General features: G+C 44.3%; 1 protein-coding gene across 5 annotated transcripts in view; it reads right to left on the minus strand.

The window, feature by feature from the left end:
- The window catches only part of ACACA (acetyl-CoA carboxylase alpha), an 895,081-nt gene that overhangs the window by 512,428 nt on the left and 363,157 nt on the right, over positions 1–19,496 (minus strand). For 3 of the 5 annotated variants that reach the window (XM_069226569.1, XM_069226572.1, XM_069226574.1), the window contains 2 exons: positions 10,962–10,985; positions 4,729–4,872 (listed from right to left, as the gene is read on the minus strand). In XM_069226569.1, the coding sequence (XP_069082670.1) occupies positions 4,729–4,872; positions 10,962–10,985 (168 nt within the window). The remainder of the gene's footprint in view (positions 1–4,728; positions 4,873–10,961; positions 10,986–19,496) is intronic. The other 2 variants (XM_069226573.1, XM_069226571.1) reach the window with 1 other exon arrangement.

The raw sequence follows: 19,496 nt of genomic DNA on the forward strand, positions 1-19,496 counted from the left end.
CTCTGAAGGTTGAGAAACTATGCCCACGTGCCACCCCAAAAGGGCAACGTCCTGCACTGGAGTGTTCCGAGGGATTTGGTTGTGTCACATGTCCATCTTAATGGCAAGAAGAGCGTTGTCAATGTGCTTGCCAAACAGCGTGTCCCCATCATATGTCATGTCCAGTATTTTAGATTGGACTTGAGGTCTGAAGGAAGTCGCCTTAAGACATCCCTGACGTCTTAAGACAGATGCACCTGCCAGTTGACAGAATCCTGTGGAGGCAATGTCCATGGCGCAATCAATGATTTCCAAGGAGGTGCACTCGCCTTCCTTCAAGATCTTCCTGGCTTCAGGTATTTTGTCTTCCAGGATGAGGTCAATAATTGAGCCGATATCTGACCACATCTGCCAGATGTGGCATCCTACAATAGCTAAGGAGTTGGCTGCCCGAACAGTGATGGCAGACATGGTAGAAAACCTCATTCTGATATTGTCTAAACAAAGCCAGTCTTCATCTGGTGGCACAAATATCAGAGAGGACAGGTTTTTTGATTGACGCTGAACTGCTTGAGAAATGACAGAATCGGGTTTGGGGGTGTCCTGTCAGGAATGAAGGGGAATCCTCCGGGGCCCTGTACCTCTTATCAATACAAAGGAGGACAGACACCACTGTGGCAGGATTCTTCATGATCTTGATACCCTATTGCCAGGTGTAATTGATGATGGGTAAAGTCCAGGCTGACTTTCTTGTTTGTTCTTTGAAATCGTAAAGAAAGCAGTCAGACTGCTTAACAGATATAGGGAGGTGAAACCTGGATGTCGTTCTTTCTATTAAATTATGAAAACATCCGATGTCCCCTGGAGGCCAATCAACAGGTTGTTGGGGAGGTGGAGATGATGTGGGTATGACACAGTCATCCTGTGGGGGCTGAGGCTCAGGAATATCACCCTCTTCTCTAATGTCATCAGATGACTATGGATCATCCCTAGGTGGTGGTGCTATATGGAAAGCCAGCATCATCCTGGGAGTGGATAGCAGAGGAATGACTGTTGGAGTTGTTGGAGATACAGGTTGTGGCACTGCCACTAGTTGTTCTTCTGGTGGTTGTGGAAAACATTTCCTGTAGTCAGAAAGCATAGTCTGAAGATCCTGGACCAAGGACCTAGGCATTAGGAGATGATCCTGCCTAGGTGGAGGATCAGAGTAATATCTGAAGTGTTCAGAATGCCTTTAAGCAGGAGGAGGATAATAGTCCTGATAATCCTGCCCTTCCTCATAACAGTCATCTTCTTCGTCCTAACATTTAACGTGAAGCTCAGATGGGCTGTAAGCTGATATGAATGGGCTGTTGTGATCAGAATCTTCAATATCCAATAAGTGCCTGGGAATTAGTGGTGATATAGTGCTGGATGAAAGAACCACAGGCCGTAATAAGGTCTTGGAGAGTTTTGTAATCTTGATCCTCCATTGACAGTGGAGTCGACAATGCTGTCATCAGAGTAATGCAAGTATCCTGTCCTGAAGTTGACCCCTTCATAGACAGACTAATAGTCGACGTTGTCGATGGGGTTGTCGTCGACGGAATCATCGTTGAAGGAATCACAGTTGATGGGGACATCGTCAACAGGGTAATTAATGAGGCCACTGTCGACGGCGGTAACGTCGTCGGGATCTTAGTACCCTACACAATCTTCTTTGATGAGATGGCATCTTTGATGGAGGCTGTCGTCGTTGTCTTTGCCATCAACGGTCTCCACAACGAGAAAGTTGTCAGTCGTGACGATCTTGCTGTCGACGGTGATGGTGTCGTCAACACAGTTTTAAAGGAGGATTCACGACTCACCGTCAACATGTCTGAGGAGGAGGCATAAGGGAGATCTCTATCCCTGTTGGAAGGTGTAGAGGGCGCAGATAAGGCTATCTATGAGGAGAACTGTTTTTGCTTCTCCTTTTTCTTAAGAGTCCTTAGCCTGATGAAGTCTTGAGGGATCTTCTGCTCTCCTCAGAAGTTCCTTCATGAGACCTGATGCTCTTGTGAGATCTAGAGGAGGTGTCTCTGTCCTCTTCTGAACATGTTCTCTGAGCTTTGGCTTTTTGAAACCACAAGAGAAGCCTCCCCTGTGTTTCAATGTTTTTGAGGGAAAAAGTGTGTCAAATCTTGCACTTTTTTGCCTTGGGCATTTTTATGTGAGTCATCCACATGTACACTTTTCTTCCCACAGGTCTTTCAGAAACGGAAAAGGCCTTTAGTGTCCCACATTGTAGTAATAATAAACGTGCAATACCTTCTTGAAGAAGAAAAACTGAGCAGAGCTCAGAGAGACTCTCTTCGTACATGACGTGCGGTGAAAAACTGAGGGATTCTGCCTCGATTGTGAGTGTTGTAGAGGGTGCCTGCACTGAGTAGTCATTGTTCAAGTTTGGTCATTTTTTAAAAAGGACCTAGATAGGCTAGTAAACTGATGTCCTAGTGCCATTATGGCCTACGATAGTTTTACATACTGCTTTACGATGGTACCGCAGGACTCCCACTTCGACGACAGGGAATGATTCAAGCATGTGAATCTATCAAAGATCCAATACTGAATAAATTAGGCTTACCTTAAGTGAAAACATTTTGCAAAACTGCCTGCCCCATCGATGCTTTCTTGATTACTTGCAAATCCACAGAATAATGCTTTATAAAAGCATGAGTTGTCTTCCAAATCGCAGCTTTACAAATGTCTTCCAGGGATATCCCTGCAAAGTAAGCTGTTGAAGCTGCCAAAAATCTTGTGAAATGTGCCCTGAATCTCCCCGTTTTCATCATGTTCTGTGTATTGGCTCAAACTGAGCGTTCAGCAATCCTGCACTGTATTAAGCTCCAATTCAGGTACCAATCTGAACTGGAGGAAATTATCTAAACAAACCTCTCATAAATTCTTTGACTACTGTTTTCAGAATATAGTGAAGTTGTATTCGGTCTCCTTAGATAATGCGAGATCGCTGCCAGATTAACCCAGACTTAGCTTAATGCAACAAGTAAGGCAAGAATTAATGTACCTCCATGAGTGTCGGATCCAAATGATGTTCTTATGTCCAACGGACAAAACGTTTTTACTTCATATTATAGGTTCTGGCCGTCAAAGAAGCCCTTGCTTTCTTCAATATCTCGCTACAATTTTCTGGTAAATTCAAGTATCCGAACTTTAAGTCTTGATAAGCCATGCCTTCAAATGTGAAGACTCTGGATTGGGATGGAAGACTTGGTCCTTGTTTTTAGTCAGCATGTTTACATTCACTCTGAACCGTACCGGTCTGCTTATGCACATTGCTAGCCGGTCCGCATATCAATGTTACCGTGGCCATGCTGGTGCCACAAGAATTGCCATGCAAACTCTCCTGTTTCATCTTGCACAACATCCTCACTACTAATAGTTCTGGTGGAAATGCATAAATGAATTTCCCTTCCCAACTGATTGTGAAGGCATTTCCCTGAGTTTCTGAACAATACCACTTGCTCGCAAATTTCTCACATTTGCCGTTGATTTGTGGCAAACATACCCCAAGCAGGTTTTCTCCATTTGCGAAACACTTGACTCAGTTGTTGCAAGTCTTTTCACATTCATGTGTATCAAAATGCTGTCTGCTCAGACAATCTGCCTGCTCGCTGTCTATTCCAGGAACATGCTCTGCCATCAATGAGAGATTGTTGGCAATTGCCCATTCCCAAAGCTTCTGTGCCTCCTTCGATAGAACCAATGGTCTTGTTCCTCCTTGCTTTTGTATGTAATACATCGTTAATGTGTTTTCCGTTCTCACCAGCACATGACTGTTCCTTACTACCTGCTGAAAAGCTGCTAATGCCAACTGTTGTGCTCTGAGCTCCAGCACTTTGATGTGTAATCTTTCCTCTCCTTTGGACCAAGTCCCATGATCTACCCTGTTTGCTACATGTGCTTCCCAACTTATCACTGAGGCATTGGTAGTCAGATATTTTTGTGGTCTCCTCTGTAAACGTTTGTCCATGGAAAACATTGCTGTTTCTCATCCACCACTGAAGTGCCTTCTTCATTCTCTGAGTAACCTAGACCACGGTGTCCCAATCCCCATCCCTTTGTTGCCACTGTCTGGCTGACCCCTTCTGAAGCAGTCTCTTTCACAGTCTGCATTGAGAAATCAACAGGATACATGACAACATTGTTCTCAACACTGTTTTAATTAGTCTGTCACTGTCACTTTTTTCGCCAGTACCTTCACTTGAATCATCAATTTCCTTCCTCTTTCTTGTGACAGCTACACCATTACCTTCATTTTCTTCAGTTGTGCTCCTAAATACACCAAATCCTGAGTTGGTTTAATCTTTGACTTCTTGATGTTTATTGCAAGTCCTAAAAACATAAGAACCTTCCAAGTAATCTATTTTATCTCCTTGTTTTGACTTCGTGTGGCAGCCTTTATCAACCAATTGTCTAGATAAGGATATATCATACACATTTTCCTTCTTATCAATGCTGCCACCGAAGCCATACATTTTGTGAAGATGCACAGCGCTGACCTCAGACCAAAACGCAGGGCTTTGAACTGGTAGTGCTGCCCTAGAAGAAAACATTCAGCCAGTTTACTGCCTTCAGGCTGATGGAACCCTGCCGGTAACCAAGGAGCAATTTACTACGGTTGAAGGGGACCGATTAAACCTTGCATATATTGATATATTTATTTGACGGAGCAGATGGAGATTGTCCAACCCATACTCATGAACATACCTGACAAAGTCTTCGAAGGTGCGAAAGGAGACCATACCACCCATTCTTTGGCATGGAGGAGTGAAGGAGCTGTCAAGGAGGACATCACTGACACTGGCTACGTGAAACATGCCATAGTGGTTCAAATTAGAAGAGAATGACATCCTAAATAACAAAAACAAGAATGTTGTCAGAAGCAAGAAAACAGAAACTCAACAGACTGTAAACACATGGGTAAAGTTAAAGCAGAAGAATCCCAAACAGACTTCACTACTTTAAAGCTTTAGATAAACCTGAAACATCTCCCAAATGAGCAAAATTGGCAATTTTTCCTAGGACTACCATCATGGCACTTTAACACGTGATTCTATTGTGCAGGTGTTGCTAGAAAACTGTGCTGAATCTTGAAGATTTTCTACAAAGTACCAAGTACACAGCAGAAATTCGTGGAACTGCTTCACATAGCTGGAAATCTAGGAGTAAGTCACTCCTGATTCAGAGTTAAGACACTACTCAAGGCAAAATCTTTGTTAATGAAGCTCATCGTGTGTACTGTAAGGGAAAGGTATGTATAAACACAGAAATGGTATGGCCTGAAAAGAAGAAAGCATTCACATTTCTCTAAAACTGCTTGCACAGGCACGTTCTAGGATAGGGCTTGATATAGGAGGGGGTGCACAGCTACACTAAAAGTTTAAATAGAAATAACAGTGAAACTGTATGTGCTGATCTTCAAGTCACTTTCTGAACTGAACTGATTTTGGGGGCATGATTGGTGGGCCCTAGGTAAACACTGGGACATCAGCTTAAGAGTAAGTAAGGGGGATCATTCCTGAACATATATTTCTATATATCAAATCCACATTTTTTTAGGAACAAGTTGCTCTATTTTCAAATACAACTTGTGAACATCATCTTAACCTTCTCCTAAAACATGGCTTAATGTATTATGTGGTAAAATCTTTCACAGAGACAGCTGGAGTGGCTCAACAGGTTTTCCCACAGTACAATATTGGTATTCACTAGAAAATAATTATTCTATTCACGTGAATCATATATGTGATTGCAACCAGACTGCTTATGATGTTGCTGTTAATCAAGTGCACAACTCATGGGGGCGTGGCCAAGTGCAAGCAAGGTGGCAACATAGGGCTGTAGCTCACACTCAGGACCATAATATCCATCGTTTTCTTCTTCTTTCAGTCAACTGTTTTCTTCTTCTTTTACAGTGCAGTCGTGTTGGACAAAGGACAATAGTGCCTTAGTCCCTAAATTTCCTGTCCCCCCGGTTGGTAAGGCTGACTGTTCATAATATTAAATATCTAACCTGGAACATTAGAGGAAATAACAGTCTTAGAAGGGAGAGGTTGATGCTTGCATCTCTTAAGAGGTTCACAATTGATGCTGTGCTCTTGCAAGAGACTAATTTCGATCTAAAACACCCTCATAAGTTTGCCTCCATATGTTTCAGTACTTTGCGCCATATAGTTATTATGTAGGGGGAAGTTGTTCTTACACAAAATTCCATTGCCTTTTCTCTTCATAGGGTAATAGGGTCGATCCTGAAAGGGGTGTAGTAGTTAATGGTAAAGTATATGCTCCCATTGTTAATTGTTAAGTCCCCTAAGTTCTTTGAAGATTTAACCCGGGTGTTGGAGCAACCCGGGTGACACAACACAATTTGTGGAGGGGTTTTTAATGTAGCCCTAGGTGCCACATTAGATATAACCAGTCCTAGAATGCCGCACCATCCAAAAGTGGTACACCCTTTCCTTGGTTTACTGGAGGAACATTGTCTTATTGATGTATGGAGACTAAAACACATGGCTCAGAGAAACCCTAGGTCTATGGAAGCGTTTCATGTTTAAATTATTGGTTTATAGGTGCCGAGCTGACACAGATGGTTGCTGATATTAAATACTTGCCACACATGTTGTCGTACAATTCCCAGGTAGTTCTAGAGTTTCAGTCCCAGAGTTGTTTTTATTATGCCAGATAGAGGTTCCCATCTTTGGCTTTACAAGATTGCGTGTTTAATAAAGAATTGGACTGCTGGTTAAAGACTTTTTAAAAAAAAAATAGGGCTCTGCGTACCTCTATTCCAAGCTTGGAAAGGCCTGTAAGGTTTGGTTGACAGGGATGACGATTTCCAACAAAGTGAGCATGCGGAGAGGCAATAGATGGCTAAGCAGGAGGCTGAGTTAGCTAAGTTAGAGGAAGTAGATGTGATTGACTTGAATAACAATACTTCGCACAAGATCATTAGGTTTGTCTTTGGAGTACAGAAAATAGGCAAAGTGCAAGGTTAGGTATGTGGGGAAGTTTGTTTTAGTTTGTAGATACAGTGAGGGGAGCTACCTGGCAAGACTTTGGCCAGGCCTCACTGGGCTACACCCCCATCCACAGTTACTGGTCTTTGTACCCAGGTTAAAAGCAGCAGCATAGCAGGATTTTGTTGATTATTATACTATATTGTAGGTCTAAAGTATGCCCTATCCCTGAGAATCTGTTGTATTACTTAGATGATGTGGCCCAGGCCTGGGTGGGAGAGGTGTCAGGGGAGCCCCTAGATCGCACAGGGATACAATCAAGTTTTATTAGAATTCTAAAGAGACCCTGGTCCCCCTACCTGCTTAATGTTCAAGATGAGGCACAGGAGAAGAGCCAATTGCCCCAGCCTCTAAGGAGGCAATGATTACAATATTGCTTAAGCCCCGCAAGGACCCAGCTTTGTTAATTATATGGTCCCCAGTCTAGCCCAAGTTATAGCAGTTGGGCTTCTTCCTTATATGGATAGGCTAGTGTTCCCTAAGCAACACTTTATCCCTGGAAAAGCCACTTCTAATAATCTGCAAGCCCATTTGCATTGAGACAAAATATTCATCCAGATGTCAGGGCAGTCTCAGTGTTTTTATATGTAAAGAAGGCCTCCGACTTCCTCAACTGGTCATTCATGTTTGCAGTGTAGGAACGTATACAATTGGGTATATATCTATGTTTAAGTTGTGCAACTGTTCTATGTGGATACCCGGGGCTGAGTGAAAGTGAACAATACACTGTCCTCTTGGTTCCCAAGCGGCAGGGCTTTAGGGCAGGGAAGTCCACTCTCACCCACATTTGCTTTGACAACTGAATCTCTAGCTTGTAAAATTAAACATTGCCACCTGCATAGCGAGATATCTTTCCCAGACAGAAGGTTGATAATTTTGTTTTATGTGGATGCCATGCTTGTTTATGCTAAGGGTTATGGGCACAATCTCCCATCTTTGAGTGAAATAGCACAATATGGTGGTATGTTTGGCTTTTGATTAATTGGGAAAACTCGGAGCTGTTCTTCCTTACTCTATATAACCACATAGCCAATGAAGGATTTTCCATCAAAATGGAATGATTTATCCATTAAATATCTGGGAATTACGATGCACCACGATAAGGACCTCCTGATCAGTGACAACTCTGGCCCTGTCTTTGTAGGTTCAAATCCCAAGTGGAGAAGTAGATTAGACGTCTGCTATTGATGGCTGGTGAGATTGCCATTATCAAAATGGTGGCGTCCCTGTGAACAGTTTGTTTTTCAGTACTCCAAGACTATGCGACCATGCAGATATGGGTCAGGAAGCAACCTAGGGTGAGGCGGGTGAAACTCATTTTACCTTTGGATTGAGGATGTTAGAATACCTGAACTATATACTTATTATGTGACTGCCCGTGTCCATTACACAGTACACTTGCAGGATCCAGATTCTCATTTGTGGCACCTGATGATTGAAAGAAATCAAGTAAGAGAAGGTTCTTATTCTGGCTTCTCTGAGTACCAATCAATCTAAGACTTCTCTTGACATCCATACTCTGTGATGAATGCACTGGGCCTGGCATACAGGGGTGGCCATATATCACTGTAAATCCCAGTTATAGCTCTGGTGCAGAATCCCATGCTCCAGCCATCAATAACTACATCTCTGCTCAATGAAGGGATCACTAGATTGGGAGCCTTTTCCCAGAGGGAGAATTCTTAACATTAGAAGGATACAAGTCAAAGGCTACAACTAGCCCTTTGCAATTTTCAACTACTTATGACAAATTAGCTGTCAATGCCTCATTTCTAACATTTCTCTATGAACCACCTGAATATTGCCTTTTGACGCAGTTACTGTCTTCTGATAGCAATAGGAGACAGAATCCTTACTATATAATATGTGCACTGCAGCTACGGGACCCTCCCTTACACCTGCCAGGCTTGTATTGCAAGAAAGAACTGGTAATTGAGGACAGGGTATGGAATTGCTTTTGCTACCGGGTGAAGCATGTTTCTATGAATTATAGGCACAAACCGCTCCATTCTGAATTCTTAAATAGGGCGGATTACACTCCTGTGGCTATGAACAAATGTGACAATATGACAGGCATCTATGGCCAGTGCTGCCCCTGTGAACATCCTCTGTTTGCCCTGGGCTGGCCCTTCTATGTTCTCTTTTTGTTAAAAGGTGGGGGAAATCATCGAAAAGACTACATGGTGTGAGTTGGTACTTACTCCTGTCATGGCTCTGCTTGCCTACACCGGTTAGAAGGATACAACCACGTTGGTGCTGTTGGCCAACTATAGAACAGCCATGGCCTGGCTGAAAGGCCCCCCCAATAAACGGAAGTGCGACTGCAGGATGCTGCTTACTGTAATGAACCAGCTGATTACTTTGCCATGCAGCAACTCATGCACTGTAGGCTAAGGGACTTTTGGGGCAAACTGCGAAGTTACTTTCAATGCCAGGCACAACCCAACTCGTAGATGCTAGGAAATATTTTACATACTGTGGGTAATTTGATTTGTTCCCTTTAAGAGTTATGTGTGTGCTCTGCCTCCTAAGAAGAAGCAATGTTTCAGATGCCTGATGTGCCATTCTTGGCAACCCTATGCATATGCCTGTAATCCTTAGATTTTACAACCACTGTGGCTAACGAGCCCGCCATGCCCTTTCCTGGTGGTGCTGGTATTCTTTCGTTTCAGCCCTTATTTGTTGCTATGTGGCCTTGTATTAGAGACGTGATGGAAAAAATCACTGACTACGTTGCACATTGAACTGTTTATCTGAACATATACCTTGAAAACATACGTTTTTCTAAAAAACGTACACAACTCATAAAAACTCTGTTTGGCCCTCAGCACATCCCACTTCAACTTTCCAGTCCACTGTAACCAGATGGCTATGCCGTCACTGAATCACTCACTGTAAACTAATGATGCAATTTATTGCAACTTTACTACACATCCTATCGGATCTTTCATCTGATTAAAGCCTGACTGATACTCCACTGTAACTTTAGGGCTTAATGTAGCGTGACAGCGTAGCCACTACAGATTAAATCCCACTGCAAGGAGCTTGCATATCTAATTTAAAGGGCACAATTCACAATGATATGGCCACACATCCCACAGCAATGTTACATCTCACTGCGATTATATTCCATTTGGCCACCAATATAACCTGTTTGGGAAAACACTGAAACTTTACAGACCTCTGAGAAGCACATTACACATCTCTTTGTAACTTTACACCTTAGCATAAGACAACTGAACATCTTTTAACAATAATACAAAATTGACTGCAAATCTACAATCCTAACGAGCACAAATACATTTCCAAGGTTACACCACTCTACCACCGAAAGTTTACTGAAACCTTACCCACACTGTAAACTCACTGCAGATACTACTGGAACTTCGTTCCTCATTGCAACTGAACTACTCATCTCACTGAAATGTTACAGCATGCTTTAACATAAAATAATATCCCCCTGCAATGTTACCTTCATTGAAACATAAACAAGCAGTCTTTTACTATGATATCATATGTATCAAAACACTGGTGTAATGTAACTTAAATGCAGAACTTTGAAATTCAAAGCTGCCTAGCTACACATACTACGCTGCAACCTTACAATCCAGTGTCAACTAAATATTAATCTTAAAACAACTTTACTTTTCATTGTCACCTGCCCGTGCCTTTCTCTGCAGATTTACACATCACTACAATATACTCAGGTTATGGTGTCTTGACAGTGCAATTCATTGTTCTAAAAACGGCATGAAAGAACAAAAGCTTCATTCATACTGACGCGAAGGGAACTAGAGTTGAGATGTTTGCAGTTTTTGCTTGATTATAAAGATTAAGAACAGTCAGTCTTTTTCCTTCATTGCAAAATCAAAAAAGTAAACAAGTTGACAGAATTCAATTTGAAAGAGAAATTAAATAGGGTACCTGTTTAGCGTGGGGATGTTCCCTCTGCAATCAAAGAAGCAAAGTCAGTTACTGATTGGTTAGTGGTGGCCAAGAAACAGGGAGGGTGGCAATTAAGGAAGAGAAAGCACAGATCAGAAGGAAGAAATACTGCAAGCAAGCACAAACCGCAGCCTCGATGACACTACACAGTGCTTCACACAAAGACATGCAATCTGCTTGATGCATGGCGACACTGCACCAGACTTACACCTTGCACCAATGCACACAACGGCTCCACCTGTCACATTAAACACTTGAACTCAGTCCACCATACAAGCCCCATTCACTGCTTCGTGTTTGAAGCAAGCCAAATACCAAGTTCTTACTCAATAGAATTCCAGAAGAACCAGATTCGAACTGTTATCTGCAGTGACTGCACTAGCTCATATCCAGGGTTGTGCACCTTGGCAGTGTACCCTGAAGTCTTCTTTTGACTCACAAATGAAGCTCGATGCTTTGTCCTCCGCTCTCCAAAGTACCAGCACATTCTAAGTGACTTTAACTGATAAAGTTACCTCGGTGGATACTATACTACTCCCAGAGTGCCTCTTGTTAAAAGTCTGTGGATGCACTGACACTTTTTAATGGGACCGAAATAGCATTTAAAAACACTGTTCTAGTTTCCACAGTAATACAAAAAGATCCCTTAAAACTTCAAGGCCAAAATCTGCATCATACCTGGAAGAAGCATAAAAAGCATGGGGATCGCAAAATGTCTATTGGGAGGTCCACATAGCTGCCATAATATTATTTCTGACAGGCACGTGGTCTGGAGAACTCCTTGGGTGCCGGGTGGGCTCAAGAATATTACAATGGAGATGCGGGAAGTTTTCCAGCTAATACAGTGGTTTTTGACACAGGAGCCTATATTGTAATAGGTGAGAAAGAGTTTGTTACCATAGCCCACATCACTTGTTCCACCCAAACAATATCTGGGTGTGTCAACATCAATGATGAGCAACGCCCCGCTCAGACAAAGAAAAATGCAACCATTGAAAGAAAACAAGGAAGAATCTTCCAGTGTCCTCTTGGGAAAACGGACAGGTGTACCCTAAGGACCATTTTCACTCAGTGGAAATCAAGGTGAGCGTCAGAAGCGCATATGGCCTGCTAATTCAAAGTGCAAATGTTATGTCAATCAGGAAGGCTAACGTCCATGAAATCAGCTCCATGCCAGCCATTAGTTCACAAGAAGGAATAAGACAATGTTGCAATCTCATCTTGCAGTAGTCATCCTCACTGGACAAACAGATTGACCAGGCCATGCAGACTGTGTTTCATGATCTCGTTGGCACTGGAAAGGAACTCCAACAGCTCATTTCTACAAGCCCCAATGGTTGCTAAATAGGTCTTGAAGGTGTCTCCTTCTGAACATTTGTTTCCTCCACGTATTTGTGAAAATACATGGCACTATCCAAAGTGGAGGTATATACGATTAGTGCACTTGATCAAGAGCGATGACAAAACTGCAACCTTTAGCCTCGCACCAAGTCCTCGTGGTGAATTCTCTCTCCAGATTGTCCGAAAAAAACTGAAAAGAAAAAGGTTACAGAATTCGTAGATCAAGCTTAGGGTTCATGTTTAACAAGTAGTGTCACAGTGGAAGAATGATGACCTCGTTATTAGTGTCTTAACATTGGCCCTGTGTGGCAAGGCTGACAGGCACCAGGAGAACTGAGTGCTTGAGACAGTTCTTCATTTTATAAAAGATTCCCAGGTCGAAGAAAGGTATACAGAGAGGGAAGGCTCAGAAAACTAACTTTAACTAGTGTAGCATGAGCTCATATCCAATGGATCTTGGTCTCCTGTCCAACGCAACAAAGTCGCAGCTCTTGATTAGAAGCACCTTAAAACATATTTATCAGCATGAAGAGGCATCAAACAGAGATGGAGGGGATTAGGAGGTGCATGTCTGGGGACATGGCCAATTACAACAGGACCAGTGGTATCATCACCTGCACCCAGAGTTCATGCAGGAAGACTTTTAAGCTTAGGAAGGCTGCAGACCATTTATGTGGAGTAACAAATCTGATTTGTGGCACAGGGTGCCGACATTCATGTGTATATAGAGGAATACTGGGATGAGGTACCTATGACTTTTTACCTACGGTCATAAAAAACAGAAAAAACCCCTAACAGCAGGTTGCAGACAGGGTCCCTCCCTCTCAAGGCTGAAGCAAGTGACTCATGGCCCCAGATTAATTTTGACTGGCAACGGAGAGGTAGATCCTAAGGCTCTGCCAGGTGAAGTTGCAGGGATCGCATGTGGAGCTTCGCATTGGGGAATCAATCCCTCTATAGGACGTCTACAGCCCTCTAGGTGAATGTATAGAATGTCACTCCCAGTCCTGTATCACATCCCACATCCCCACACCATAGCACTAGGAAAAGCCTGATCAATTGGAATCTCTTTGAATTTGTCAATAGGATTTCCAATAATTAATGGAGAACAAAAGCTCAAAAGGGGTCCTGAAAAAAGGGACACATTTATTGTCACCGTGGCTCGAAGAGAAAAACGAATCGGAGAGTGCTGCATGCTACAAATAGGGCTTCTGAGGCTACAGAAAGGCTGGAACTTCATTACGTTTCACTAGGGAAATGTCCTCCACCCAAAAGGCACCAATTTGTACTCAATAGTTTGTTATGGTGTCGCCAAATCACTGCCAGCAGGCCTGTCAAACACAAGCATGAAATGATTCCTCCTTAAAAGAGCATACCAGCCAGCTGTGCAAACCACTTTCTACACCTGGGCAAAAGGCATATTTTTTACTTCTGGAGGGGAATCTAGTTCAGGTCACAGAAACCCAGTCCTGAGGGAAGGCCACGTTCATTTAATAGTAGTCTTGACATCTTCTAGAAGATGTAGCACACTCTATGACCAATAAGAGAAGAAACTTCTCCACTTCTTTCAGTTGTTGTTTGGGAACTGGCTGGGGCAGAGCTGGCCTGGGATGGTAGTAGACAAGGTGATGGAAGAGCGCAGCCATAGCCGTTCTAGAGACGCTGAGAATAGTACTGCCTTGGAGAAGACTTCTGACCCTAAGCGCTGGGATGAGAAGCGAGACTGATTTCCTCTTGTACTGTGAGGATGAAGTAAATAGGAGGTACTGGATGGCATATTTGGAGTGAAAGCTTTCAAACACAGGTCCCAGGCTCAGCTCTCCCCGTGCTGCTGCATAGTTCCTGCTCCTGTCTTCTCACTGCTTTTAACCCTGTTTTTGTGTGCCTTCTCCTTGCTCTTCCCTCGTTTTCACTTCTTTCTTCTTGCCTTTTCCAACATTTTTCGTGTATCTTCTCCTTGCTGTTCCCTCGGTTTCACTGCTTTCTCCCTGCTTTTTCTCCCGCATTTGTGTGCCTTCTCCTTGCTTTTCCCTCATTTTCACTGCTTTCTCCTTGCCTATTTCACAATTTTTTGTGTGCCTTCTTCTGGCTTTCTGTTTTCACAGCTTTCGCCTTGCCTTTTACCATGTTTGTGTGCCTTATCCTTGCTTTTCCCTCCTTTTCACTGCTTTCTTTTTGCCTTTTCCACCGTTTTTTGTCTTCTTACTTTTCCCTCCTTTTCACTGCCCTATCCTTGCTCCCCCCCTCCAATTTTTCGTGAGCCTCCTCCTTGTTTTTCTCATTTTCACTGCTTTCTCCTTGCTTTTTCCTTCATTGATGCTCCTCCCTGCCACCTGTTATTTCCCGCTTCCCGCCTAGACTCGCCCAATACCACCCTGGGACCCTCTCTCCTTCCAGGACCTAGTTAATTGAGGCAGTAGTGCAGTGGATGCGCCTAGCGGGTGCGCCACCAGCCTGCCCAAGGCAAGCCTATTTGAGCCCATCGGCGTCTGGAAAGCGCCTAGTGCCAGGATCCCTAGTCCTCAGCCCACCCACAGTTACAAAGCCACTACTCTCCACGCCCTAAACACTCGACGACCCAGCAAACCAAGCTGCCACACTGCAACGCGCTCAATGGTAGGACCGTTCACCTGCACCAGATGGACCTACTCCTGCACGATCATCGTCACGCCTCACAGCACCACGCCAAATTCTCACAACATGCCATAAGCAACATACCAACTTCACTGCCTGCTCCTCAACACGTTTGATGTGCAATTACTCCACTGAACTATGAGACCTCATGACTGTACTCACACGCGACATCCACTTCCTCACCGAAACGTGGCTCAAACCCATGTGTGGCCCAGATATTGCCACAGCAATACCTGATGAATATGAAATCACTCACGAAGACCGCACTAGCAAGCCAGGTGGAGGAACAGACATAGTCCACAAAGTAACAATACAGTGCACCACATCCACCGACAACACTGCCATTCCCATGCAGCACCTCAACTTCAGGCTCCGCAGGGACGACGAGACTACTATCAGAGGTACCCGTTGCATAGCGACTCCCAGGCCGGCACGCCAGCTTCTGCAACACCATAGCAGACTTCATTGCGCCCCTATCCTTAGAATCCAAGGACTACATCTTCCTTGGTGGCCTTAACTTCAACATCGATGACCTCAACAACACCACCGCACACCTCCTTGACAGTATGAGCTGCCTCGGATTAACCCAGATAGTCCACGACCCTAAGCACACTGTGGACACACGCTGTGCCCCATCTTTACCTTCAGCAGCCGCGTCACATACAGCAATGTTACCAAACTTACATAGATTGATCATTCTGTCGTCCACTTCAACACCTCCAGCGCCCGCACCAACATCCACAAGACATCCAGCGAGCCCCACCGGGCATGGAGCAAAGTTTCAGTGATGAACTGGGCTGACGTCCTCAATACCTCCAGCCCGCCACCATCCTCGAACAAGGAATAAAGAACTCCAACGCCTTGATAACCAACGGCGCTGACAGTATCAGCCCGCACAAAAACAGCATCCATAGAAAACCCTCCACAAAAGGACAGCTGGTACACCCCTGAACTCAAAACAGCTAAGCGAGACAGCAAACAGCTGGAGAGAAAGTGCCGTGCCAGAAAAGACACCTCCAAAAGGGCAGCTTTCAAGACCTCCCTCAACCTCTACCACTGCCACTGCCTGCTGCAAGCAGCAAAGAAGGCAGAACTGCCACGCATATCGAAACCAGCAGCGCCGACACTACGGAACTCGTTGTTAAGGAATTCTCCAACCCGGCGGCTAGTGAAAACAACATCACACCCTCACAGGAGCTGTGCGACAACCCTTCAGATTTCTTTCACAACAGCGCTGCAACCATATACAGAAACTTCAAACCCCAACCTACACCTACGGACTTCATTGACAGTCGTCACCACCACAACCAATACAAATCACAGACTAACCACCTGAAACCTTCTCTCCACCGAGGACACCACCTCCATCAAGAAACCCATCCACTCAGGAGCTCTCACAGACCCCTGCCCGCACTACGTCTTCAATCTTGGAAACCAAAAGGATCGTCTAGGAACTCACCACTCTACTTAACACCTCCATCACCACTGCAACCTTACCCATCACTTGGAAACAAGCAGAAGTCAAACCACTATTCAAAAAAACTACCGCAGACTCCAATGTACTCAAAAACTACCGGTCAATCTTCCTGCTCCTTTTCCCAGCTAATGTACTGGAAAAAATCATCGACAAGCAACTCATGACCTACCTGGAGCAGAACTAGTTACTTGACACCTCCCAATCCGGCTTCTGCATCAAGCATCAAGGCTGCCTTTATTTCAGCCACTAACGACATCCATATCCTCCTCGACTGAGGAGAAACAGCGGCCCTGATCCTCCTCGATCTCTGCAGCCTTCCATACCGTATCCCACCACACAATGATCAAAAGACTCAACCACATCGGTATCCATGGTGATGCACTCAGATGGATCACCTCCTTCCTCATCGGAAGAACCAAGAGGATTCACCTACCTCCTTTCACCGCTGAATCAAAAGACGTCACCCTTGGAGTCCCCCAAGGATCATCCCATAGCCCCACGTATTTTAATGCATACATGACCCCGCTCGCCATCATCGTCAGATCCCATGGCCTCGACATAATCTCCTATGCAGACAACACCCAACTCATCCTCTTGCCACCGATGACCCCCACCACCACCAAAACCAACTTCCATAGATGCATGACAAGTGTTGCCAACTGGATGAAAGGAAGCTGCCTGCAGCTAAATACAGACAAGACTGAAGTTCTGATCTTCGGCAACAGCAGCAACACATGGAACAACTCTTGGTGGTCTTCAGAACTGAGACGTGTACCTACTCCCTCCGAACATGCCAGAAACCTCGCAATAATCACTGACAACAAACTCACCATGGAATTACGGATTAACACAGTCTCCTCTGCCTGCTACTTCACTTTGCACATGCTACGTAAGGTCTTCAAGTGGCTAACCCAGCACACAAGACACACCGTGACACAGGCCTTTATCACCAGTTGACTAGACTATGGCAATGCCCTCTACGTAGGTAACACCTCACAAATCCTACAAAGATTTCAGACTACACAGAACGCAACAGCCAGACTCATCCTTGGCCTTCCCTGAAGATACCACATCACACCACACCTCAGGCAACTCAACTGGCTCCCCATGCAAACGAGGTGAATATTCAAGCTGCTGACCCACACACACAAACCAATACACAACCAAGGACCCGTCTACATTAAAAATTGCCTGGATTTCCACCAATCGTCAAGAAGACTACGCTTCCTAACACTCCATACATCCACTGAGGCAGGAATGGAGATCGTGCCTTCTCCCACATAGCAGTAAAAACCTGGAACTGCCTCATCATGCATTTCTGGACCATCATCTCTCATCCGGAATTCTGTAGTGCCCTCACGACCTGGCTATTCAAATGAGCTGCTGAGATGTGCAAGCACCTGGAAACTCTTGAGGGTGATTAGATGTCCTTTACAAATCCTGTTTGATTTCACTGAAACACTGGCAAGCATGGGCAAGACTGACTGAAAATTGGTGATAAGGATGTGACTGCTCTAGTCTCGTAGTTCTGCAGCACCTTATCCATCAAGAGATTTAGTAAACTTTTATCATCAAAGGGAACTGAATAACTTTATCCAGGCCCTCCTATTTTAAGGATGAAGACTTTGAGCATGCTTGCTGGTGCATGCAAAAACTAGTGTTAATTGTTATGACAGTCAAGGTGGTCTGTAACACCAGACATTTTTGCTCTGCTGACTACTTGCCAACACTAAGCTCCAATGTATACACTTCTTCAGTACCTTGTTGTTCATAGGATCAGGATCAACCTAACTCTGTCTCTTTTCAGGGTGTGGCTGATGGAATGGGTTTGGGTGGTACACCTGCTGTGCTCAGTGGTCTCCAGAAGGAGGACATGGACTCAATCAGAAGTCGGTGCAGACATACTAGCAAAGGAACAGTCAACCAGTGGAAACAAGACCAAGACTCAGGTAGTGCAGCGCTTCATGTGAACACCTGCTGAGGATGCAGAATGCCTGAACCAAAGGTGCTGTTGTAGCACATAATCCCCATACGTTGAAGCTCAAGGCATCCAAAAAGGAATCTGACAGCAAGAAGGCATGCGCTATTTAGTTCAAGAGATCAAGCATCCCTAAAATCCCCTTTATTTTCTGGATGTTGTTCAGTGTTTGTGGTAACCCAGGATGTTTTCCAAGGAGTCAACATTAAACGAAAGCTTGTTACCAATCCCAAAGGTTCAACAGGAACAGGATGATATACTCTGTTGATGGGTCTTCCACTTCTGACTAAATGTTGGCAATCAGATCCGGAATGAACAGGTCATCAGATCCCAAGAAGAACACATGCTCACACTGCTGCTTTACCCTAAGGGTTGGCAGCACTTGCCCAGAAAGCGTGATCTGCATAAGGGATGGGTAGGGTGCCACATCGATTTATTGTCAGAAGAGTTGGTCTGTACTGTTCATGGTTTGTGAGCACAAGTTCTAACTTCTAAAACTAATCTTCTTCCAAAGCAGGCATCTGCAAAGCCAGCAGGTCAGGCGTTAACGTCCTGATGTATTTGAACACAGGATTATACAAATGCTGTTTGGATGTGTTCTATGAACAAATACTGTTTATCACATGAAAACCTTTCCTACTAGCTTTGCCAGTGCTGGGGAGAAAAGTAGCAAGAAAGGATTGCCCTGTGTATAAAATGCGTATAAAAGATTAAAGAATTGATTGTGATGGATTACACTTTTCAGATGCATAATAGTCCCTTGTGCATTCCAGTGGACACCGGGGAAACAGAACAATACACCAAATAGCCAATAGCATGGGGAGAGAGGGTAATACTGATATGGGTGAAACCAAAGCCTGATCTACACACATACTCCCAACAACCAAGAAAATATGCTGTGATGGAACTCTAAAGAGCCACTGACACAGACCCCCTTGACCAGATTATGACTACAGGGCTAATTCTGTTAGGGAAGCAAACTCCTGGTTGAGCACAAAGTAGGATTCCATTTCAGGCATATATTTCACCACGCCCTTGTTACACAGATCCTATTTGCCCACGAACAACTGCATACTATTTGCCC

The sequence above is a fragment of the Pleurodeles waltl genome, chromosome 3_2, assembly GCF_031143425.1.
Source record: "Pleurodeles waltl isolate 20211129_DDA chromosome 3_2, aPleWal1.hap1.20221129, whole genome shotgun sequence".
NCBI classification, from domain to species: Eukaryota; Metazoa; Chordata; class Amphibia; order Caudata; family Salamandridae; genus Pleurodeles; species Pleurodeles waltl.